General features: G+C 44.2%; 3 protein-coding genes across 3 annotated transcripts; 2 read left to right on the top strand and 1 right to left on the bottom strand.

Annotated features, from left to right (window-relative positions):
• Nucleotides 1–2,352: 2,352 nt before the first annotated feature.
• C1S (complement C1s) lies at nucleotides 2,353–11,679 on the top strand. The gene is made up of 13 exons (XM_026080329.1): nucleotides 2,353–2,382; nucleotides 2,841–2,905; nucleotides 3,333–3,385; nucleotides 3,514–3,537; nucleotides 4,834–5,011; nucleotides 5,284–5,409; nucleotides 6,192–6,391; nucleotides 6,573–6,726; nucleotides 6,988–7,103; nucleotides 7,325–7,403; nucleotides 7,655–7,792; nucleotides 8,313–8,387; nucleotides 10,514–11,679. Exons 3-13 carry the CDS (start codon nucleotides 3,368–3,370, stop codon nucleotides 11,305–11,307), a joined length of 1,902 nt encoding a protein of 633 aa, XP_025936114.1. The 5' UTR covers nucleotides 2,353–2,382; nucleotides 2,841–2,905; nucleotides 3,333–3,367; the 3' UTR covers nucleotides 11,308–11,679.
• LOC112973004 (60S ribosomal protein L39-like) lies at nucleotides 4,109–4,264 on the top strand. Its single transcript, XM_026080330.1, is given in 1 exon segment — nucleotides 4,109–4,264. A coding segment is annotated over 1 exon segment (156 nt).
• A 3,081-nt stretch (nucleotides 11,680–14,760) lies between the features above and the next one.
• On the bottom strand, nucleotides 14,761–22,265 carry C1R (complement C1r). Its single transcript, XM_026080366.1, has 11 exons — nucleotides 22,258–22,265; nucleotides 21,181–21,409; nucleotides 20,750–20,942; nucleotides 20,425–20,568; nucleotides 20,003–20,199; nucleotides 19,367–19,514; nucleotides 19,161–19,282; nucleotides 18,484–18,562; nucleotides 17,928–18,068; nucleotides 16,219–16,293; nucleotides 14,761–15,970 (listed from the first exon to the last, which is right to left on the bottom strand). The coding sequence occupies exons 1-11, from the start codon at nucleotides 22,263–22,265 to the stop codon at nucleotides 15,168–15,170; spliced, it is 2,139 nt and encodes a 712-aa protein (XP_025936151.1). The 3' UTR covers nucleotides 14,761–15,167.
• Between the last annotated feature and the right edge of the window lie 2,576 nt (nucleotides 22,266–24,841).

Below are 24,841 nucleotides of genomic sequence, written 5' to 3'. Positions count from 1 at the left end.
ACAAATTACTGCCAAGGTCCTGGTGGAGCAGATGTTTTCACTTGCTGTTTACATACCCCTAATTCCCTGCTGATGGCTTTCACCTAGTTAATGTTGTTGCCTCTTTTAATAATTGTTCCCTTTTCTATATGCACTGACTCAGTGTTTCCAAAGGGAAAGTGTGGCTTTTCTTCAGAACTCAGAAAAAGATCCCCCCCACCAGCTTTCTGGGGGAAGTCAAGCCAGTCAAACCTGTTTTAGATGGTAATTTTATGAAAACCTGAACATTACTGCTCTTCATAACAGCTGGTGGAAAGGTTACAGCTACACAGTTCTGACTTATCTTAAGAAAAGGTTTGTCTTATACAATGAAGGAAGCAGGGGCACTTTGGGAAAAGTAATATGTGGTCATGTAATTAAGGAATTTAACAGAATGCATGTGCCTCAGATCAGAATTATATTGCATTGGCAGCCTTAATTATATCATTTATTAACCTTAATTGCATGATTTTGCCTCCTTTAAATTATTATTTTAATATATTTCCTGTACATCGTTTCAGTAAATTGTAAAATCTATTACCTAGCTCTTTCATCTTATGAATTTATTAAAACAATATGGATGTAGGCAGATGAAGACAAATACTGTATGTTTACTTGATGTAAATATATATGTCAATATGATTGGTCTTCTGCATAAATAATTAGCATTATACAAATATATGCCTATATAAAATGCATCTACCTTTTTATTTAACCAACTTCAGCATTTTTTTCTTAATTAATAGGTAGATGTCTTCTAAAGAATTATTAATATTCACAAACATATTAATTGACCACTTCTACAGGCCGGTTGAATCAAGTTTATAAGGAAATACACAATTCCATTGTGATGAAATGACATGCACAATATATCAGCACCCACTCATTTTACTTCTGGCATGCCCAAAATGGGATTCCAACTTGAAAAGTCACTGGAAGAGTCTTTACTTTGCCCTGTTCAGAGGAGGAGATATCTCCCCATGATCTGTCCTATATCTTTCATCAATCTGTTTTCTTTACTTTCAAAATTCCAGTTAGAAACATCATGCCATGCTCCCAAGAAGCATCAGAGAGTGTGAGATGACACACTTTTTTTCTCTCTCTACCCATTCTCAGTTTGACAAAGAAAACAGACAAGGTATATTCTTCAAGTAAAAACCTTTATTCTGACTACAATGAAGTCAGTTATGATTCATCTGTAGGTGTTTCTCTGCCTTGACAATATAAAGGAGTCTTTCAGCTGAGCTTTGCTAACACACTTTGCCTATGGCCTGTTGAAACTTGAATCACTTTTCCTAGCCAAAACAGGCTCTGGAGCATGCTGTGCTGATTGTAAAGGGCAGAGGTGCCAATGGAGTTTTACATCTTCATTTATATTCCAGTCCCAGTGTAGCTGGCTTGTGAGGAGCAGGAGGAGTTTTCTGAAGTATTACTGATGGGTCTTTTTGCTTGTACTGAAGTATTTGGTCTTGGCTTGGGGGCATTGGCTGGATGAAGAGTCCTACCTGGTACACATCTTGAAACTCCTTTCCTTGAGGGTCTTAGATCTAACTTGGTCCAGGGCTAAGTCTGATGAACAGTTAGTTGTTCTTACATAAAGTTCACTTAATAACTTGTTATAGAAGGTTATGAGTTCTTAGTCAAATTCTTATTTATAGGAGTGTCCACGTAACAAAAAATAGCAAAAAAAAAGAACTCTAACTTGTTCTCTTGTTGGTAACCTCAGATAGGCACAACATTGAATTGGCTACTTTCTTTTCTTTTCTTTTCTTTTTTTCAGAAAAGGGTCTCTGAGGCATAAGATGAGGAGGAATGGTAGCAGCACTGTAGACATCCAGGTTGCATTCACAAAGTGGATTCCATCAAAGTGGTCTCTGAAGTGGATGATCGAACATTTTTCCATGTGAAAGAATTAGACTAGTAGTCATGTGTACTTTCCTTTTCAACATCTTTTGAACTTTGTTCATAATTTTAGAAGGGGAGGGGAAAGAGAGAGAGAGGGGAGGCAGCCAAAAAGTCCGTTCTCCTCCCTTTTCCCAAAAGTCATCTGATTTCCCGAAAATCCCTAATATAGACCAGATCTGCGTACTCCCCCATGCAACCTGAGCCAACAGAATTGTGCAACTGGTTCTGGAAATTCCCTTTTGTCGAATGCTGGTAAGCAGAAGTATCTCTTCTGAACAGGAAGGCTGGAAAGCTACATCCCACAGATAGGGGGTGCTGCAGTATTGCAAATTAGAGCTGTCTTCCCTAGATCTCAGGCTTGGATATGTTTGAGGGGTGTGAACAGGAACAAAAAAGAAAAAGAGAAAGAGAAAGAGAACGAAAGGGAGAAGAAAACCAGACACAAACTAGGGAGAGAAGGTAAATATTGCAAACATTAGAAATGGGCAAGGAAAACATTTGTGAGCATTGCTCTGTGTGTGACAGCTAAAAGGGGTAGGACATGCATTCCCCCAACCCCAGGGTCTTAGCATAATTTTTGGGGTGCTGGGAGGAGTGAATTGGTTATCTTGGCAGGGGGAGTGCTATCTTAATTTGCTATGAAAGGGAATGCATCAGCATGGTGTTGGGGACACTGATGGATATAAGGGGAGAAGGGGGGTCCTAGTGACATCTCCCCATTTTGTCAGTACTGAGCTCAACATCTCTCCTTGATGCTTGGGGTTGCTGTATGCAGGAAGAAATGATGATATAAAACTTGCTTTTGAGGCAAATCATTGGCATATTCTCCACAAGTTGGGATATTAAGATCTTTGACCTGCCTACCACACACACAGAAGCACAGACAACATTAACCAATCACACTGTTTTTGTCCCAGACCGTAACTCCAAAGTCCAGTTCCTGGCAGTTTTCAGAAAGGAAGATCAGCTTTTTCCAGATGTGGTGAGTTATTGAATCTCCAAGGGTAATTCTGGTTTGTTAATAATTTCATTTTATCAGTTAGGTGCCTTTCCTGTAATATTGTACTAGTTCTCAAATCTGAATGTGCCTACAGAACAAGCCTCCTCCAAAGCAAGGAAATGAAGTAGGGAATAGTGTTTAAGACTCCCCTGTTCAGCTCCTGCAGCATTCCCAGCTTCTAGAGGGCTGGAGAGTAGAGCAGAGAACAGGACTGAGATTGCATCCCTTCTTGTGAAAGGCTACAGGAGAAAGACCAGCCCCACACAGCCACAGCCTTGGGCATCAAACTCCAAAGGCCAGGAGCTGCACTACATACTACATACAGCTAAACACCAAACTTCTCCCTAGGAACTGTGTGCATATGCAGGCAGAGTTCTCTGCAATGTCATCTTCCTTCCTCTTTTCTCAGGTGCCTTGTCTTCTTCTGTCTTCCTGTCTGGGCTGATGCAGCCTCCATGTATGGTGAGATCTTGTCCCCCAATTATCCTCAGGTGTATCCCAATGATGTGCAGGAGTCCTGGGAAATCCAGGTTCCCCCAGGACATGGCATTCACCTTTATTTCACACATCTGGATCTTGAACCATCGCAGAACTGCGAATATGATTCTGTGAAGGTACTGTTCCCCATCCATCCTCATGTGAGAAAAAGACAAGAAAATGGGGTAGAGGGCAGAACAGCAAAGCTGCGTACAAGGCTCAGGGTTGGAAGAAGAGATACATCCTTTCTGTTCTGAGCCTCAACAAGCCAAAATGATTTAGCATATCTGCTCTAATAGTGGTTAAATTGATTTGAATTTTGCTTTGTAACCACATGAACATTGTCTGCCAACTGAGTGTCCCATCTATGCTCCCGTCCCCATGTTTATCTTACATTCATAGGAAGAGCCTTCCTCACCATTGCTAACACGTCCCTATTGCCAGGCATATTCTTAACCAGTGAATCATGTGTATAAAAGGACCATTTTCTTAGAAAGGGCATCGATTTTCTGTCCCTGAAATTATTCTGTTAGAGTTAATCCATAAGTGGACATAGACAATTTAATGCAATCAGAAATTGACTGGAAATTTTGAGAGTTAAAAACAATCAAGAAATCAAGTGGGTGCTGAGATAAAGTGCAGTGGTCTGTTGTCCTGAGCTGTGCACCACAATTTTCTTAAAACTTAGAGCCCCAGTAGGTCTGCACCATGTTGTCTTACAAAGCACTAAAGATCAAGCATTTCTATGCAAAGAGAAAGAAACAAGACTAGCCTATCCTGCAATGGCTATGTGTGAAAAGGAGCAATAAGATCAGGTGCAGCACCAAAAGAAGAATTTGGAGAAAGACCAAGGTGGGTTTATAAGATGGATATACTTTAGCAGGAGCTGTAATAACATGTCTTTTTGCAACAAACTGATGATAGACTGCTCTGCAGACCATCAGGGATCTGTTTCACAGCCTTAACTGCAGTGTTAATTTTTTGTACAAATGGGCCTCAGGAAAGAATGTTAACAGAAAACTTTCTGGATTAATTTGCATCTGAAAAATTAAGACAGGTATTTCAGAGCTGGGATGTCAATAAGAGGGAACACTCCTCAAGCATCTTACAAATGGCAAGAGACTGGTTCTCCATGGGCTCTATTCAGCTGTAGGGTCTCAGCAGTCCCTGCTGGCTGTCTGCCACCCTTGATTAGCTTTGTGGATCACACAGCGACTTTGGTATGAGAATGGCCCCTCCTGCCAGCTATGTGACATAGCTGTGCCCTGGGAGATTTATCTGAATGTCTCGAGAAATGCACACAACTTTGAAGTCACTGGTTGGCCACTTGTAACCTGAAGGAATCAAATATTGATTGTAAGCTGAAGGAATCGAATACTGATAATTACACATATACCAGCAGTGAGATAAGACCTCTCTGCATCCTTCTGCAGATCCTGTCTGGTGTCCATGTTGAAGGCCTGCTCTGTGGGCGAAAGAAACCTCGTGTCCCTGGTTCCCCGATTGTGGAGGAATTTCATGTCCCTTATAACATCCTGACTATGACCTTCCAATCTGATTTTTCCAATGAGGAACATTTCACTGGTTTTGCAGCCTACTATGTTGCAGTGGGTAAGTCTAGAACAGCCTTCTCTGAATCTCTGTGGTGTCTGGGACTAGGAGTGGGAGGAAAGCTAACAGGAGGGGTTTCATTGCAAGAATACCTTATTTAAAAGAGATCCCAGCAGGCAGAACTGCTTTCCAGTATTACCAGTCTAAATGCTGCCATAAAGATCTCTTTTTCTTGTTGTCTGCTAGTGTTTGCTTCACTTTCCAATCTTTATCCTGCCCTCAGGGCCCTCTCCTCTTCTTGGCTGACTCATCTTTTCTTTTCACACTTGCAGACTTGGATGAGTGCACAGATTTTGTGGAGGAACCTTGCAGTCATTACTGCAATAACTATATCGGTGGTTACTTCTGTACCTGTCCACCAGATTATTTCCTTTATGAGGATAAGAGAACATGTGGAGGTAAGAGACCTACACACATTGTGGTCAACATCAAAAGCTAATTTAGGCTGAGTTGGGATATTGTCCTCGGAAGACCTCCTCTATCAACCCTTTGAACCTGTAGTGACAGAAAATGCATCTCAGTGCAAAATCTGAACTGGCAGTAGATCGTGACTTTGGGGATTTCCATTAAGGTGTTCTTATTTTTTGTGTCAAGATAACTAAGAAACTATTAAATAACATTCCCTGAAGACTGTGATGGAGACCTTCCTAGCATACTGCTAGCTGTGAATCTTCTAATCCCTGAAAAAACAGGGCACTTCAAAGAAGATTCCAAAATGGCCAAGGGGCTGCTTGACTTGAATCAGAAAATGGCAAAGTCACAAATGGGGCATGTTGAAAGGGGTATAACATGAGGACCTGAGCATGAGCGAGAGGGGCCTAAATCACAGGTAGAAGGTAAGAGAAAAGATGGAGGGAGAAAGAGAGAACGCTAGGAGAAATTAAGCAAGACAGCAAAATTAATGATGTGCTGAAGCTGTCCCCTAGTACTGAGGACTCCAGGAAGTTGCCTTCCAAAGGATGGGCCAGAGGTACCATTGCTCAGGCCACTGGGAGTTAAGGACCCTGGCAAATTGGATGGTGGCCCTGGTTTCAGTTTCTATGAAACATGCCATATTGTGACATGGTTAATCCAGATGACTGGGGAGACTGGAAATGTAATGGAAGAGGGGATGTTTATCTGCTTCACACATGAATAAGTTCCTTTCTGAGTCTTACCTGTGTTTCTTCCTCAATCCTAGTGAACTGCAGTGGAAATGCCTTTACTGAGCCATCAGGAGAGATCACCAGCCCCAACTATCCCAATCAGTATCCAGAGAACTCACAGTGTGAGTACCGAGTGGTTCTGAGGCCAGGCTACTTTGTGGCGTTGACCATACACAGTGGGGACTTCGATGTGGAACCGGCTGACTCAAAAGGGCGCTGCCACGACAGTTTAACAGTATGTCTGGGACTTAGGGAGGGGAGTCAGGATGCTCTGGGTCTCCCTCAATCCTCTCATATTCAGAAGATTCTCTGACTGCTTAACCTTAATTTCAACTATGCTGCCTTTTAAAGTTCTTGGGAATCTCTCTCTATTGATTCCAATCAGTATTTCTCATTTCTTCTTGTTTTTTTCCCAGCTTGTCTCTGGAGAACAGCGTTTTGGTCCCTATTGTGGCAGCAAATTCCCAGGTCCTCCAGAAATCAAAACTAGGAACAACATTCTTGACATAATCTTCCAAACAGACCACATAGTACAGCGCAAAGGCTGGAAAATACGCTACCATGGGAATCGTGAGTAAACACTTGGGAAAGCATTTTCTTGGCTGCTGAGTCAGGGAGAGGGTTTGTCCCAGGAGGTCAGATTCATGGTACAACAGGATGTTAACATGTTCACAGTTGCTAGGTTTGCTAGACACAGCTAAGGGTCTATTGGCTAAACAGAGGATGCCTGTTGACTGGTGAAAATAATGAGTGGGGAGAGAGAAATTGGGAGCTGGAAGGAGAGTAAATCTCACACCATTTAATTACTGATGTTCTCCTTTCTCTCCAAAGCCATAACCTGTCCCCAGAGTGTCATCCCCAACTCTGTTCTTGACCCAAAGAAGGACAAGTATATCTTCAAGGACAATGTGAAGGTGACCTGTGTGGAAGGCTATGAAATTGTGAGGGTAAGTTACACACAAAAGCACACACACTGTCAGCTGCATCCTGCTGCTATTTCTTACCAGATGCTTCAAGCACCTTTGTGGCTCAAAGTTTTCACCACAGCTGTAAAAAGTGGGAGTTTCTTCCACCAACTACAGCACTTTGAGGACCCTCCACTGGAGTGCCTATTTCAGATATGTTTCATTGTCAGTGACTGACACGGGTCATGTGTTCTTTTCCCTAGCAACGAGACAGCCTAATGACTTTTCACTCCAGCTGTCAGGACAATGGTGAATGGAGCAACTCTCACTTCAGCTGTGTTCGTAAGTGACCCATCCCTGTATGGAGGGAAGCAGTCTGGAATGGAGTCTTTATGCTCTAGACCCACTCTATCTCCAGACTAAGAGGAAGGTGAGAACTGGGATGTGAGCACACTGAAGGGACAGAGGAAGTAAGCACTGATGACCACACAGGGACCAGAGGAGCTGAATGGTTCCCCACTTGACAGAAAAAAAATGGATGGGTGGGGATGGCCCTTTAATCATGTTTGATCATTTCTGTTTCTTTTCTACAGCTGTGAACTGTGGTGAACCTATCCCTATTGACAATGGCCAAGCCATATACATCTCTGAACCTCATGAGCCTCTGTATAAAGCTGTTTTCCGCTATCTCTGTGATACGCCTTACTACACTCTAAAAACCAAAGGTGAAGGTAGGCATTGCCTGTGCTACACAAATACATTCCTTTAATCAAAAGCTTAAGAAAAGGTACTGGCATCATCCTGGGGCTGAGATCATATCCCTACAGGTTAAGCCTGGGAAAAGGTTCCTGTTGGTGTGGAGTTGCAGCCAGTAGCTTTGTGTTGCATTTTTGTTTAATGCACTGTCATAATGTCCATAATGTACTTGGGCTGTTGATCTTAAATGTATTAGCAAGCCCTCTCTCCAGTTCCCAGCTATATGAACCATGGAGATTTTTGTCACATCTGGCACACATTTCTGGTGGAGAAGTAAAGAACTTAAGAGACCTATTAGATGACATCCCTCCAAAACAGGGGCGGAAGTACCCTAGTGGAGTTATGGACTTCTGGGGGGATCTTGGCAATGTTTACCAAGCTGTGCTTGCTTTGGACATGAGAAGGTCAATACATCAACTTATACAGTAATGCTACTTATCCTCTCTTGATCTTGAGCATATCTTTATGGCACTCTTTTCTCTTGTGTTTTCCAAGCGGTTTATCAGTGCTCAGCCAGTGGACTATGGGTCAGTGAAGAGATGGGAACAGAGCTACCAAAATGTGTCCCAGGTACTACCAAAACCTGTGTATGTACGCTTGTGGTGTGTGAAGACCACTGCCTCTTTCATTTCTCTGTTTTTAAACTGTTAGGCCTGAAATAACAGCTGATTCCTTCTATGTAGTCTGAATCATACTGGACAGGGTATTTCTGAAAGCTGTGAGCTCCTAAGAAAGATCAGTGGAGACAGCAGAAAGAAACTGGTGAGAAAGGTAGGCAACTCGACAGGATGTCTGATATAACAGGACCTCTTCAAGTGTTGGTGTGTGCTTCTGCACCAGTTTCCCCATCTTCAGATGTGCATATTCTCAAGTTGTTCAGGACTTTAGATCTCTGTCTGCTTTGCAGATAGCAAAAAACCCCTGGCAGATCAAAAGAGATATCCAACAATGTCGTACTGGACCTTTCCTTCTTCAGTCCTTCCCAAGCTACACTGAGAGCTGTAGCTTCTCTTCAAATTCCTCCTGGGTTCAGCTGTCCACTGGGCACTACAGGTGCAGGGCTATAGGGAAAGAACTTTCCCCACTCTCACTGGAAGTTATAGCCTCAGCTCTTAAGGAGCATGTGTGATTCAGTATTCAGCCACACTTACTGGGTCTGACAACTCAAGGAATATCCCTGTTCAGAACCTTTTAATCACCTCTTCACTGTGTGTACTTAAGGGACACTGAGAAAGGAAGTGGGTGGGTACTACTCCTGCTCCTGACTGCAAGTAGTTATGGCTGAATCTTAATTTCCAGCTGATACAAAGCACTTTAAATCTTACGTATTTTGCAGGCTGCTCAGCTTACCGCTCCACTCTTAGGAGGCAGCATCCCTAGGGCTACTGGTATGCCATGCCTGTTCAGTATTCCAATCCCCCAACTCTTCACTGGCCTTTTACAGTACTAGACCTAGCTGAGAATGGTTCAGCTCTCTTAAAGGCCAGCCCAGCCAGTGACTTGGGCTACACCACTGCACAAAACCATTAGAAAGCAAATAAAAAGATGAAGCTATGGGAATTTACTACCTTAAAGGGAATTAAAAAGAAGATAAAGCCAGACTTTTCTCAGAGGGATGCAACCAAAGGATAAAAGGCAATGGGCACTAGCTGCAACAAAGGAAATTCAGACTATGTTTAAGGAAAAATGTTCCCTCAGAGCACTGGAACAAGTGTGCAGGGAGGCTGAGGAGTCACCATCCTTGCAGATGCTCTGAAGTCACCTGGACAAGGCCCTGAGCAACCTGATCTAGCTTTGCAGTTAGGAAAGCAGGGGGAAGGGCAGATAGGGATGACTGGAGACAGCCAGAAGTCCCTTCCAGCATAAATCTTTTTATTATTCCCTGAAATTATTTAACAAAGACTATCTATCTCATTTATAAGTAGCTATAATTCTTTAATCTCCGGCCTATATGACTAGGGGTTCAATGCAAACCAAGCAATGTGAAAAGAAATCAATTTCCTAGTTATGTCAGAATGATCAACCTAATTTTTGCCCTTAAGGTCTTATTTTGCAAAAACTTATAGAACGTTTTTACTCAAAGATCATACAGCATCTCTGCATCTGTGAGACTCACAGATAAGATCTTCATTAACTCGCTGCTTAAGATTCTACATACTGAAAGAATGGGGCGGAAAACTGGTAAAACATCAATGACAAATAAATACAAACCAGAACACTTAACCTGAAACGATCTGGAGTTCAGACAGAAATGCTTTTATATAGTAGTGTCAGATTTCTAAGAACTTAAACAGATGTTCTTTCAAAGACAATCCCTTTGCCTACAGGACATATCCAGCAAAGCAGACATGCTAAGTAGAATGGGATGAAGCTGTGAGCTTTGACATACCCAGTGCTGGTTGGGTGACAGCAGTTGTGAATGTTCTGCTTTCTTTCCAGAACAAGATTTGAAAATGGGTATTTTCAGCCTATATTGAATGTTGACAGTGTTTTTGCTTGAATTTTCTTGAAATTTTCTGTAAACATTAGCTGCAAACCCTGGGATGCAGAATATAAATTACTCAGAGCCAAAGAAGATTTACAGGAGACAGGAAGGAGGGCACTATGGGCTTTTTAGTAGCACCAAAGAACTTCCTACTTGTAAGTGTACTTACTAGTTCTCCCATCTGGTTCCTTCTTTTTTCTTTTCTTCCTAGTCTGTGGGGTGCCCAGTAAACCCATCCAGGAGACAGCAAAGATTTTTGGAGGAACCCGTGCAGAAAAGGGCAACTTTCCCTGGCAGGTCTATTTTGAATATCCACGAGGGGGTGGGGTACTCATCTCTGAAAGATGGGTAATGACTGCAGCTCATGTGCTGGAGGGATATGACAAGCCCACCATGTATGCTGGTGTAATCAATGTTGGTGGAGAATCCTTGCTCCGGGAGGCCAAACTGCTGGTTCCAGAGTGTTCATTCATCCACCCTGATTGGAAGAAGCAGCCTGCAGAAACTAGGACTGATTTTGATAATGACATTGCACTACTGAAGCTGAGGGAACCTGTGAAGATGGGCCCAAACATCTCACCTCTCTGTCTTCCTGGTAAATCACTTGAATACGAGCTGCGAGAAGGGACTCTGGGCTATATTGCTGGTTGGGGCCAGAGAGAGAGAGGAAGACTGCCTATTTATCTTTGGAAGGCCCAGATTCCTGTGGTGGACATGGATGACTGCCGTTCTGTTAAGCCGGAGGGCTCTGCTGATTCCAGTGCTTACCGATTCACTGACAATATGATCTGTGCTGGTGGTGGCAAGGACAGCTGTAAGGGGGATAGTGGTGGGGCTTATGCCATCCAAGATCCCCTTGATGATAGCCGGTACTATGTGGCTGGGCTGATCTCCTGGGGACCAAGATGTGGTACCTTTGGTCTTTACACCAAAGTAGTGCGTTATTTGGACTGGATTACAGAGACAATGAGCAGGCATGAGGATCCAGAAACATGGCAGGATTAGCTCTTTCTCCCTTAAGTACTGCCACTCTTCCTAAATGTGAGGGTCATATGTTAAGGTAGGAAGGCTGACTGTGATCCTGTTCACTTTTTGTGTATAACAAGCCAACAAAGTCATTGTCTCTGTGCTGAGTGGAGAGTCAGGAAATATATATCAGTCTCTCCCACTGTTGTTATCTGGGAATGGAATTTCTCTTTCTTCCTCCACTCATAGCAGCAGAAGAGGAAGATACTATTCTAAATAAAGAGGCCCCTTCTGCTTCCTCTCATTTTTTCTATCCCATCTTTTCCCACTTGGAGAAAACGTAGTCATGCTCCACCTGACAGAGACATATTAATGAAGACAAGAGACAATAATTGTTGATTCCCAGGGTAGGTTCAGAGCCTGGCTTCTGACTTCTGTATTTCTTGTATCATTCAGAATATCTAACAGCATTAAAGAATGTCCAAATCTGCTTATCATGTGCAAATTGCCTTTCTTTTCAAACTAGAGCTAGTTCTCCTTGAAACTCCCTAATCAAGTGTCCAATCACATAACGACCCACTGTGCTGCCAGCTCCAAGGCTTTGTTAAGCTGTAAGTTGTGGTACCTCACCTCTCTACCTAGGAGTATTTTTTGAGGTTCTTCTGAGCTGGTTGCATCTCAGTGATCAACCATTACCAGCAATAAGGATTTCAGACCTCTGAATCAAGCTGAGCAGAAGAGACCTCTTCAGACTTCTTACAGTCACCTTCCTTCAGGGCTTTATTTTTCAGACTTTATTGTGTTGGATAAAGGTTGTTTGAATTAGGGAAGGCAGTGTTATGGGAGATTACTTGACATGCTTTAGGGGTGTCTTCTGCTCCAGAATGCTACTTCAAGTCCTGAATTCCTCATAGATATCTTTCCACTAAGATGGTCAGGGGGCTGATGCAGATGGTATATGAAGAAAGGCTGATGGAGCTGCATTTGTTCAGCTTGAAAAGAAGAAATCTAAGGGGGGAATCTTACTGCTCTCTTCAGCTCCCTAAAGGAGGCTTAGGGAGAAGACAAAGTCAGATTCTTTGAAGAGGTGAACAGCAGAAGGACAAGAGACAACAAGCACAAATTACAATAAGGTTATTTCCAATTGGACATAAGGATTTTCTTCTCTCTGGGGGTGTTTCAGCACTGGAACAGGTGCCCCAGAAGGCTGGGTAATCTCCATCCTTGGAGATCTTCAGAACTTGCCTAGGCAAGGTCCTTAAGGTTTGAAGTTAGACCTGCTGTCATCAGAGGTTCTTCCAGCCTAAATTTTTCTGTGAGTCTATAAAACCGTGAGGAGGGTCAGTGTAGCGCTTGGGAGATTTCATATAGGTTCCTGCACTCAGCTCAAGGACCTTCAATTCCTAAGCATGTATAACATGCAAACTGTTATTTTGTTGTTGAGCTAGTAACTATATACTACATTCTGGAGGAACTGTGACCTAGTGGATATTGAATGTTTTTTATTTTTCACAGATCACAGAATGGTTGAGAATCTCTGGAGATCATCTAGTCCACCCCCCCTGCTCAAGCATGGTCACCTATAGCACTTTGCCTAGGACCATATCCAATCAGGTTTTGAATATCTCCAAGGATGGAGACTCCATAACCTCTCTGGGCAATCTGTTACAGTGCTCAGTCACCCTCACTGTAAAGAAGTTTTTCCTTATGTTCAAACAGAACTTCCTGTGTTTCAGTTTGTGCCCATTGCCTCTTGTCCTGTCACTGGGCACCACTGAGATGGCTCCATCTTCTTTACAGCCTCCCTTTAGGTATTTATACACACTGATAAGATTCCCCCCCTTCCCCCCCACCCCCAAGCTTTCTCTTCTCTTCTTTCTCTAAGGCTAAACAATCCCAGCTCTCTCAACCTTTCCTCATATGAGAGATACTCCAGTTGCTTAATCATCTTAGTAGCCCTTTGCTGGACTCGCTCCAGTAGCTCCATGTCTCTTGTATTGGGGAGCCCAGAACCAGACACAGTACTCCAGATGCGGTCTCACCAGGGCTGAATAGAGGGGAAGGATCACCTCCCTCAACCTGCTGGCAAAGCTAGTCCTAATGCAGTGCAGGATACCATTGGCCTTCTTGGCCACAAGGACAAATTGCTGGCTCATGGTCAAACTTGCTGTCCACCAGGGCTCCCAGGTCCTTCTCTGTGGAGCTGCTTTCCAGCAGGTTAGTCCCCAGCCTGTACTGGTGCATGGGGTTATTCCTCCCTAGGTGCAGGACTCTGCATTTCCCTTTGTTGAACTTCATAAGGTTCCTGGCTGCACATGCCTGTCGAGGTCCCTCTGGATGGCAGCACAGCCCTCTGGTGTATCTGCCACTCCTCCCAGTCTTGTATCATCAGCAAACTTGCTGAGGGTGCACTCTGTCCCTTCATCCAGGTCATTGATGAAGAAGTTGAACAAGACTGGACCCAGTATTGACCCCTGGGGTACACTGCTAGTTACTGGCCTCCAACTAGACTTTGTGCCATTGATCACAACCCTCTGAGCTCCGCCATTCAGCCAGTTCTCAATCCACTTCCCTGTCTGCTCCAGCCCATACTTCCTGAGCTTACCTATGAGGATGTTATGGGAGACAGTGTCAAAAGCCTTGCTGAAGTCAAGGTAGACAACATCCACTGCTGTCCCCTCATTGACCCAGCCAGCAATTCCATCAGAGAAGGCTATCAGGTTGGTGAAGCATCATTTCCCCTTAGTGAATCCATGCTGACTACTCCCGATCACCTTCTTGTCCTGCATGTGCTTGGAAATGGTATCCAGCATTAGTTGCTCCACCGCCTTCCCTCCAGGGATCGAGGTGAGGCTGACCAGCCTGTAGTTCCCTGGGTCTTCCTTCTTACCCTTTTGGAAGATTGGCGTGACATTTGCTTTCTTCCAGTCCTCAGGTACCTCTCCTGATCGCCACGATCTTTCAAAAATGATTGAGAGTAGCCTAGCGATGACATCCTCCAGCTCCCTCAGCACTCCTGGGTGTATCCTATCAGGGCCCATGGACTTGTGTATGTCCAGTTTGCTTAAGTATTCCCTAACCTGATCCTCCTCCAGCAAGAGAAAGTCTTTCTTTCTCCGGACTTTATCCCTGGTCTTTGAGAAGATCTCTTCCTTATATTTGGAAATGGCTTCGCACAGACAATTTATTTTTGCTCCCCTCTCCCACCCCTTGAAGTCATATAGAGTTTCAGAGTGGTTAATCTTTCTAATAGTAATTTTGTGACAGTTGAGCAACTGCCGTATGGCCATTATAGACCAGGAAACACTTTAGTAGTAGGTAAAGTGATCCCTGTATAGATACAGTCTGTAAGTTGCTTTTGGTGGTGGGGAATATTTAGTAGTTATTAAAAACAGAAACGGAAAAACATAACACATTTGGTTTCTATAGCAATGATTTTAATATTGATAGAATCTCACTGATGCCAACAGGCATACGCATACTGTACTCAGCACAAAGTACTACATCCTTCAAGAAGGTCTGCTGTACTGCAGGCTTCCCACGTTACAGGAAAGTAGACTGCAGTAGCCTTATGATATCAGCACTTCAGACAATAGCATGTTGGATGTCATGAGATTTGCTGATACTATTAAAGCTACATCCAATAGTAAGATTGCATTTGAAAGAATTAGAATGTCCACAAAGGCTTTAGCCAATGGGACAGCAGCTTTGGCAAGTTTTGATGATGTCACCAAGAATTCATCAAACAACGTGGTGGCTTTCAGAAGCGTTCATGATGAAGCTGACATGGTCTGTGTGTTTGAAAAGCCTTTATGACATCATCAAGAGCTTCAGACAGGATTTGCTGTGTCTGGAAACCTATGATATCAGTGATTCTTCAGCTAATAGGACAGCAACATTCAGAGTCTGTCCTCCCTTATTATCCCTTTGATCCAGTCCAAATAGTTGAGGACCTTGGTGTAGAAACCGTAACCTTGGGCACAGCCAATACCCCAAGAAACAATACCTGTAGCCACCCAGCGACCATTTGCTGTATCTAGCACTGTGAAGACACTCCCGCTGTCCCCCTGGCAGGTATCCTTTTTGACTATGAGGGAGCCAGCACAGAACATGTTCTCAGAGAAAACCATAGGTGTTTCTCTGTTCAAACTATCTAGCCATCTCTGACACTTCTCCCGAGCAACCGCTGGCAAGTTCACATACTTCAAATGATTTGAAATAAAGTTTTTTTCCACACCAAAGCCACTCACATAGCCCATGTGCCCATCCATGTAGAACGTTGTGTTGGTAGTATCTGGGAGACAGATGGGCAGAATGGTAGGGCCCAGTGTTACTGGGTATTTCAGCTCCAGCAGTGCAATGTCTCCATTGAAGTTGTACTCATCTTTAGGGCTGTAATCTGGATGGATAAAGATCCTGCGTACAGGGTGGTTACCCATCTTGTGGAGCTCTTCTACCTCTGTGTGGCCAAGGAAAATGTTAGTCTCCTCTGCCACCTGGTCCAGGCTTTTATTGCTCCCTCCTGCACCTTTGGGGAAGATGGTGTGGGCAGCAGTCAAGATCCAGCGATCGCCCAGGAGTGCGCCACCTCCACGTCCATGGATGCCAGTCAGAGCCTGCCAAGGGAAGCTGCCACTCTTTGCTGACCTGCCACCCAAGATCCGCTGAACTTCAGTAACAGGATTGACCGGCTTCCCACACACTGCAGAGAGAGGCAAGGAGATTGTCACACCCTCTCTTACACTGGCTGGTCTCTCTCCTTCCTACACCATCTCTTGCTGTTTAACTTGATGTTATTTTCACCTTCCTGGATGGATTTCCCTGTCCTCCCTCAGTGACACTATTAAAAATATTATTTCTTCACCTTCTTCTCTGCATGTCCTCTCTGCTTTGTACTAACTCCCAGCGTGGATTGCTAAGTACCAGACAAAGTCAGAGTGTTTTACTGACCTGGCAAACAGATAGGAATCTTCACCTGGCCATCTTGATCCACCCAGATTCCCTCCGGAGAGCAGGTGAATCTGTCTGGAAGATGAGACAGGAAGTGAATGAGAACCAGGCCTGCAGATGTGGGGTGGGTAGAAAGAAGGGGTACCTCTTTCCAGGGTATCCCACATACCGCACTCAGCCCTTCCATTGTAAAGGCACCCTTTCCCAGGAAAAGCCCTTTGCAGTACAGTCTGAGATGTTTCCCTCTGGGATAGCATGCTCATCTCTAAGCATCTCAGTTCCAGGTGAAGAATTGTAAAGTTCAGGCACTGCTTCTATGGAAGAAAAGCCTAAGGAGACAGCTGAGAGCAGTCTAACTTCATTCAGTCCACATGCTCACAGAGCACTGTTTGACCTTATTTAGCTAAAAGAAGGGAGAGAAGAAATAAGGAACTTATATTCAACTCTCTGATCTCTGCAGTTTGCAGAGAGCAGGACAACTTGACTAGTTCCAGAAACAGGAATAAGATGAAGCAGTTACTGGACATGTTCAGTATAAATTTCTGAAGCTGTATTGCAGCTCAGCTAACATGCATGTCACCTCTCAACACAAATCCCAATACCTCTAATGTTCTTGCTTTTCTTAGAAAGTTTGTATAGTATATCAAATGCTAGCGACTAAAAATAGTTTCTACACAACTTATCTTACGCTTTATTAAACGCTCTCAATAAACTGTTTGCTGTTCGCTTTGAACATTGACTAAATCACAGTCACCTCCCCATCAGAATTTTACACACCCTGGTGCTGATACTTACTTGCTCTTGATTCTTTCTGATAAGATAGAGCTCTGACTCTTTGACAAGGAGTTTAACTCAGATGCAAGGATAGGCAAATTCGACAGTAGTACCAACTTAAAGTACTCCTGTATCTGCTCACTCTCAGCTGCTTGTTCCTGGACCCAATACCATAGTGTGTTACTTCTCTTAGGCATGCCACACAATTGTCTGTGCTGGCACCCATATCCAGGAACTGATTCAGGTTAAAATCCTACATTTTTTTGGTGGAGGCTAAATGAGTAGCCAGGGCAAGGAAATCAGGAACTCTTTATACTGTTCTTGTAAACAAAGTTCCTGTATCATCAAATCAAAGCTCAGGTGCAAACAGAAGGCAAATGAATGGTTTTGAACGTTCCCTTAAATTTCTGACCTGCTACATAAAAATAGATTTATCTGTGTGTATATTATTTAGCCCCCAGATGTCTCTAGTGCTGGACAACATTCTAAACAGGGTGAAGAACATATTACACTGGAGTGGAGTGTGAGTTGATTTAGTGTATCATCTGTACTATCTTAGGTTTGTATGATCAGTTCCTCAGGTTTCAGAATTTTGGTGAATCCAGGATATTGTGCCCCAGATTTCAGTGAAAGAGTGAAATCCACTGGAAAAGAATGAATCATGACTACAGATGCAAGAATAAAACCTTCCATAAATGTTTAAGGAATGCCTGGAAGAGGGGCATGAAGGATTCTGGAAACAAAGCAGGGCAGGAATAGGCTGAGGGAATAGGCCTCAGGACCTGCACGGCAGAGCTACGGAAAGACTGGAGAGCCCTCACTGAGGAAAGCAAGAGCCTCAAGCCTGAGGAATGGAGACTGGGGTGATTCTGTCTGGAGATCTGAGAGGGCTTTTCATGCACAGATTTCAATATCTGTGTGGGATTAAGACTCACCACCTCCTTTTCTGGTGACTATGTGGTAGTATGGCTCATTGCACTGATATGTGATCACTGACTGGTAGCTGTTGCTTGCAGGTTTGTTAACATAACTGAATGCCCCGTTGGCCAGTTCTGTAGGGTTGCCACAGTTCACAACTACAAAAAAGGAAAAAAGAACAAGGAGATGAATCAAAGACAGACTTATTGACTGTAGATATAGGCTGAACTTGGATGGTGGCCATGATGTGAAGGATGGAGAGGACCAGCTAGTACAGCTGGTGGAGAGAGATAGTTCCAAAACTGGTCCCAAACTGGATATCTTTTGCTTTTAGATGTTACAGCATTGTATCAATATTAATGATATTCTATGTATTTTTGTAAGGGAAGAAAAACATTTAAGATTTTGCTGGAGCATGCACAGGTAACACAAGTCAACAGTGGGCAATTGGACTAGATGAACTCCATAGGTCCTTCCAACCAGACAAATTGAGTCATAGAAGATGAAATTCCCACCTGTTCTTGGAGGGATAACCCAGGGCAGGGACATAATCCCAGTTCTCAGTTCACTCACTTTCACAGCGGGGCATTGATTGATGCCATGTCCCATCATCCTGGCAGACAGCAGTGAAAGACAGCAGCTTCTGGTTGCCCTGCACAGGAGAGAAAAGCATCATCATTGGCTATATACAACCTGACTTTCCCTTCCCCACATCAAAATATTATCCTATCTGCCCATCATTCCATTGCTATTCAGTTTCCCCTCTGCTCTCCTTTCCATATCCTGGCCTCACCCCTTGCTGCCTTCCCGCCATTCTGTGTTTGCCATAGGCTACAAATTCTTCATAGCAGGTCAAGACAGCAGCAGCCATCAAACTTTAAAATGTGACAAGACTGTGGCTGTACCCAGTCCTGGGAATAGGATGGCAAGGGAGGCAAGTAAATTTTCTGCTTCATATCTGATTTCATAGCCTTCCAAAGAGAAATTATTGCTCCCCAGTATTTCTTGGGATCTTTGTTCTTCTGTCTTCTACCAGGGCTTGCTCCTGTGTGAGACAGGGGATGCATAAGGGAGGGGGCTAGGAAAGAAATGGATACTGGAAGAAAGCCTACAGAAGCAAGGAAAAACAGACATTGAAAGAGGCTGCCAGGAGTGAACTCTTCAAAGAAGGCTTTACTGAAAGATGAAAGACTTACACAAACTGAAGAGAAGCCAGAATGTAGCTGAAGGGAGAGGACAAGGGATCTCACCTTCATCAGGTTATATCCAGTCTTGCAGCTGACAATGAAATAGTCCTGAAATTGATACATAGGCTGCAGGTCTCTGATGATGGTAAACTGATCCCGTGGCATGGGCTGTGGGCACCGGACTCCTGTTAGAGAGTGTGATGAAGTGAATGGGTATTAACAAATGGCATAGGCAGGCTACACTAGCCTCTGGGAAAGAAACTTCTTACTCTCTGAGGTGTAGTGGATCTTCCAGCCACGGCTGAACCCTGACTCATCAGTGAAGAAGAGTATATCCACCTCATTGCTGTTGGTTTCGATGTTGCCAGGTGATGCCTTGCCACAGAATTCACCAATCTCTTTCCCTTGCACTTGGATCTGTCAATGAAAACATGGATCAGAGACAGAAAGATACTTACATACCTCTCTGCTCTAGTATTCCCATATCAGTCCAGACTGAGTTTGCTACAGTGCCTATGACGGTGGACAGGGCTGGCTGTCTGACCCATCTTTGCTGATGTCTGCACTATCAGATCAGAACAAAGGGATCAGAACAAACTCTGCTTCTCCCTTATCATGGGAATCAGACCTATTAACCCATTGAATCCTCAGATTACAGCAAAGGGAGATAAAACTGGAAGAAGGAGGATATTTTTGGCCTATTTTGGGATATTGCAGCCTGTGACCTCAGGACAATGGTAATTAAGAGCGCTGAAGGAGGGACAACGCAACAGCTCAGTCCTTTGTGCTGAAGCATTCTCCTTGTACTGATCCCAGATTTCTTGTCCCAGTGGTGGTGTTTGCATTTCTGTCCAGGCCTGCCAGCAGGGCTGGAAGCAGAGTTTGCTAATCTGGAGTTCTGGTACCTTGAGCTGGTCATAAGGACAGTGGACTTGCTGGTGTTCATCAATCTCAAAGGGTTCCAAGAACTTGAGAATGATAGACAGGCCCTTCTCCAGACGGATGCTGTAGTTACACCGGAGGTCCTCAGGATAGGGCTGGGGGTACTCAGGGCTGCTCAGGTACCCAGATGCCTCTGTGAACAACTCACTGCTGCACTCCACTAGTGGAGAGGAAGAGAGTAGATGTCACAACAGGGGACCGTGTCCTTGGTTTCCCTGTCAATTACTCCTGAAATCATCCCTTTCAGTCTGGAAGTCTCCCACCCTTACTGGCTGAAGAGCTCCCGTCCTGGAACTCTCCTCAGTTTATCCAATCTTTCAATTTACTGTTCAATTTGCAGTCTTTCAATTTACAATCTTTCAGTTTATCCAGGCTTTCAATTTACCTTTGCAAGAGTGCTGATCACTCTGAAGCTGATAGCCAGGCTGGCAAGAACAGAAGTAGCCAGACACATAGTTGTGGCAGAAATGCTGGCACAGAGGCCTCTCATCTTCCTCAGCAGCATTGTTAGGGGCACACTCATCTAGATCTGAAGAGACCAAGAGATGCAGGGATAAGGGGAGGAAAGAGATAAACCTATTTACTGTACACTGAAAGTACATAGAGATCCATATCCTGCTCAAGGCTTCCCTTTATTTGCTTGACAAGAAGAAAATTTGTTTGGAGTCACATGGGCTCCCTTCTTTATGTTGAGGGTATCCCCTACTAACCCACAGCTTGGTAGTAGGCCAGAAATCCCCTGTAGGGAATGACGGTGCCATGGTCTTCATTGGAGAAATCAGAGTGAAATGCCAGATGCATCTGGTTCCCCTTAGATACAAACTCCTTTATTCCAGGGTGATTGCCTGTGGTTGACCCAAGCTGGCCACAGTATCGACCTAGGTTCTTCTTGTCTGCTGTGATCTGCCAAGGTAAAGGGGAAATCGCTGTAGCCTCATGAGATTCAGACTGCTCCATGCATCACTATTACCCAGCCGTGAGTTGCCAGTACCTGCTCCACCCATTACCATCTTTAACACCTTCCCTTTCCTCTGTGAGAAAAGTTAGAGGAGACCAGGAGCTAGTGAAAAGTAATTGCATGTGGTGGCCACTAGATTCCCATCTCCATCCAGTCATTGGCCCAGGTATCTATTGCCCATACCTTAACATAGTCATAGAAGCAAGACTCCGATGGCTCCAAGTCAAAATGTCTGAAGGTCAGCTTCACCACGTAGCCTTTTGGAACGAGGATATCCCAGTTGCTGATGTTGTTGTTGGGGTATGGCCTGGGATAATTGGGGGATCTAATCTCCCCAAAAAGCTTTCTCGGGACTGGACTGGAACTGATCACTCCAAAAAAGAGGGAGAATGCCAGAAAAAAAAGGAGGTACCTGTGAACATGGCAAGTAAATTATAACACAGTGCAGAACTAGGTCATCCAAAATCAGAGGAGACTTCACAAGTGCACTGTCTAGTGGAATCCGAATGTGGCAGGCCTGGTTGTAGGTCCAGCTTCTGTCTTGTGTCACTCATGAACAAGGAGGACTGCTGAAATGGAGACATCAGCACTACCCAGGTACCAGCAAGGCACTGTGATCCAGTCAAGGAGATTCATCAAACCAGGAAGAAGTCTGAAGGAACATGAGTGAGCATGGCTGAGCAATGGCTGCTTGTTCCCACTGGTCATGAGGTGGATCCCTCAGGACTGGGGCAAGAACAGCAGGGAGGCAGAATTATCAGTTTGGTTCCTTTTGACTTTGGGCCAGGGGGTCACTTCTGTTCATTGCTACTCTAGGCTCTTTGCCCAGTTCATTTGGTCAGGGTCTGAAGATCTCAAGTTCAGTTTTCTGGGGAGCAATCCTGCAGTGACTCCAGTGCAAGCCTCTACCCAGTCATGCCTGATTCCCTCTCCTGCAAAAAGCTAGGCATCTTTTAGGGGAAGAAGATCCATGGGAGGTCTCATTTTTTCTCATTCTGCAGATGCCTCCTCTTTCCCTCTGGGAAATGGGACTATTAGCATTCCTCCAAAACACACTCACTGCTCACATCTCATGAGAAGATCAGCCAGGAAGATCCTTCTTCCTTAACCCTATCTGCTGGCAGAGGTTTAATGGAGGGAAAGCAGAGCATGAGTTTGGCCTTTTGACTCCTTCCTCTTCCTGGAAGGGTCTAATCCTTCAGTTCCCTCCCCAGAAAGATGCCATTGTGCACCCCCCTCCCCCAAACTGGCCACACTTACATGTTCATGTGCTTGTCCGCGTTGTATGCACCTCTCCCTGTCCTCCCTGCTGTCCCAGCAGCAGCTCCAGAGCTGTGATCAGCTGGAAGCCCTTGGCCCGTTCAGGTAGGTGGGGAGAGGCAGAGGGAGGGAAGAGCAAGTCAGATTACAAAGTGCCTGGCACGAGAATAGGTTCTGTTAACCCGGTGGCTGCTGCCCTCTGCTGCTGAATTGCTGGAATTCCGATACTGACATTGACCTTGGAAAAATAGTTTCAAGGGAATGCTTTGAGTGGGCTGTTATATCCTAGCAAGGCAGATGTGATCCATCTCTTCTACAGAAGAGGGCAAGAAGGCAGAAAAATGAATACTAGAGACCTCTCACTATGATTTTACTTGCATTCCAACAACTGCTTCGAGTTTGTTTGCTCCTAAAGATGTCCTCTTATAAAGACTCCCTCATTCCTTAGCAGTCTTCTGGTATAGGAAGAAATTCAGAAATTTTAGTGTTAACAAATTGTTTCATGTAAACTTAAAAAATCAAACTGTCAAAGAAGTAAAGTCTTTTTCCATGTTGCTTTGCTGAAGAGCACTTCAGAGTCTTTGAGATGTGAACTGGGAGCTTCAGGGAAAGCAAGAACTTCAAACCTCTGATGTTTGAGGTAAATAGATATTAATAAATCTGAATAAAATTATAGAATTAAAAACACTGTCAGAATGAATCCTTTTTCAAAGACTGTTCTCACTGTTTGTTCTGCAATTGTCTGAAGCATTTTTAAGATAAAATAGAAAGACAAGGCCTTTACTATCTAATGGGAAAGCAAAAAGAGATAGCACCTTACAAGCACATGTCAGGCTTTTATCATCAGTGCCCAGGTCCTGTATTATCACATTCTGTGGCACCAACTTCATGAAGTTTAACATTTCTTGGCTTTCAGATTTTGGGTTAATCACTAAGACACCATTTTAGTGTTTTCCTTTAGAAGTTATGGATGATTTCAGAGAAACTAACAAGTTGTTTGAATGGAAATCATAGGAAATAGTTCACATCTGTGAAAACATGTTGAATGAGGATAAATATAGCATTAAAAAGAATGAAGTAAGCTTTCTCAGGGTATTTTTGGAAGTGTATTGAAGGCTAGAGAACCTGCTCATCAAACACCTTTGAGGTATTTTCTGAAAAAGATCACATAATACATAATTAGTGCCTCTGTCATAAAAATGCCTGTGGGTGTGCCTGTAGTGTGCCCACACACTAGAATTAGGATTAAGTGGAGGATATTAACTCTGGTACTTCCTGATTTCTGAATATTTCCTTTGCACGATGAACATCTTGGGCAGCCCTACTCCTGCGCTGTAGAGGAGCAGGTCCTGCTGGCTTACTGTCCCACCAGAAGGGAAGCTTGTGCTCTGAGACCACATCCAGAAAGAAGCTGGCAAACACTAGAAGCTGTTATCCAGAAGACCTGTTACCAACAGGCTACTGATGAGAGGATCTTTCTCACTTGCAAAGCACTGATAGACAGAGGGGTTTTAGGATCATTTGTAAAGAAACATAATTTCAATGTGTTCTTGACAAATAATCTTATATCCAGAAGGGACTACTGGAAGTTCCCAGTGGCACTTTCAAGGCAAATCCTTCTTTTTTGTTTGTTTGGGTTTTTTTGTTCTTTTTCTTTCCCTGCCAACACAATCTGGGGTACTAGGAGAGTGCTTCTGCTGGTAAAGCAAAGAGTGATAGTCTGGGATGTGCCTGTCTGGAGCAGTCCACCTCTCATACATGTCCAGCAGAGCTACATGATTTGGCCAATATATCTATGCCCTCAGTCCTGCTCCAGTGCTCCTACTGGAGGTGCCCCCTTCAGATACCCTTTACAATCCTCTTTACAGAAATATGGTAGCTAGGAGCTAGGAAGTGTTGGATACCACTTGTTCCTAGGGAGGAGGTCTGTTCCTTTCATTGCTTATGGGCAGAATACATGTAGCACCACAGAACTCCAAAACTAGCACCTGTTTGGTGCCTCCTTGCCTCAGCTGGGTTACAAGACAGCTGGACAATAGATCTTGACAATGCCTGTGCAAAGTAAAGAAACTGAAGGAGATTGGGAACGAAAGCTGCTCTACAGCTTAGGAACATGCACGACGTCATCACCTGATGTGTGAACCCCCTCATCCACTGGGAAGGAGAAGATGGGATGGATACTCGATTCTCTAGTCCAACAACACACACAGCAAGGAGGACAGAGAAACACCTCTGTTGGGCATCCTGTGGCTGCGCCACCAACCCTTACAGAACACTCCTCCAACCAGGGCGACAGACCAGACTGATCTGTAAACACTGATCTGCTTTTCCTGGGCACTATACCTTCAACCCTTTGGCCTGACTACCCAATAATCAGACTTCTCTTCTGCCTGGTCTTTAATTGACTTTTTGTGACACTCCACCACTAGTCTCAAGACCTGGGCTTCACACAGTCAGGCTTGTGCCATCCAATGGCTTATCACTTTTCTGGACGAATCATGCCACTCCTGCAGCTTATGTTGATGTGGAGAAGGACAGGGGCTTCCTTGGTAACCTGCTCCAAAAGAAGGCTCAGGACTATAAT

This window comes from Apteryx rowi, unplaced genomic scaffold, assembly GCF_003343035.1.
Source record: "Apteryx rowi isolate R43461 unplaced genomic scaffold, aptRow1 scaffold_515, whole genome shotgun sequence".
In the NCBI taxonomy this organism is placed as follows: domain Eukaryota; kingdom Metazoa; phylum Chordata; class Aves; order Apterygiformes; family Apterygidae; genus Apteryx; species Apteryx rowi.
This window is presented reverse-complemented; position numbering and strand designations above follow the sequence as displayed.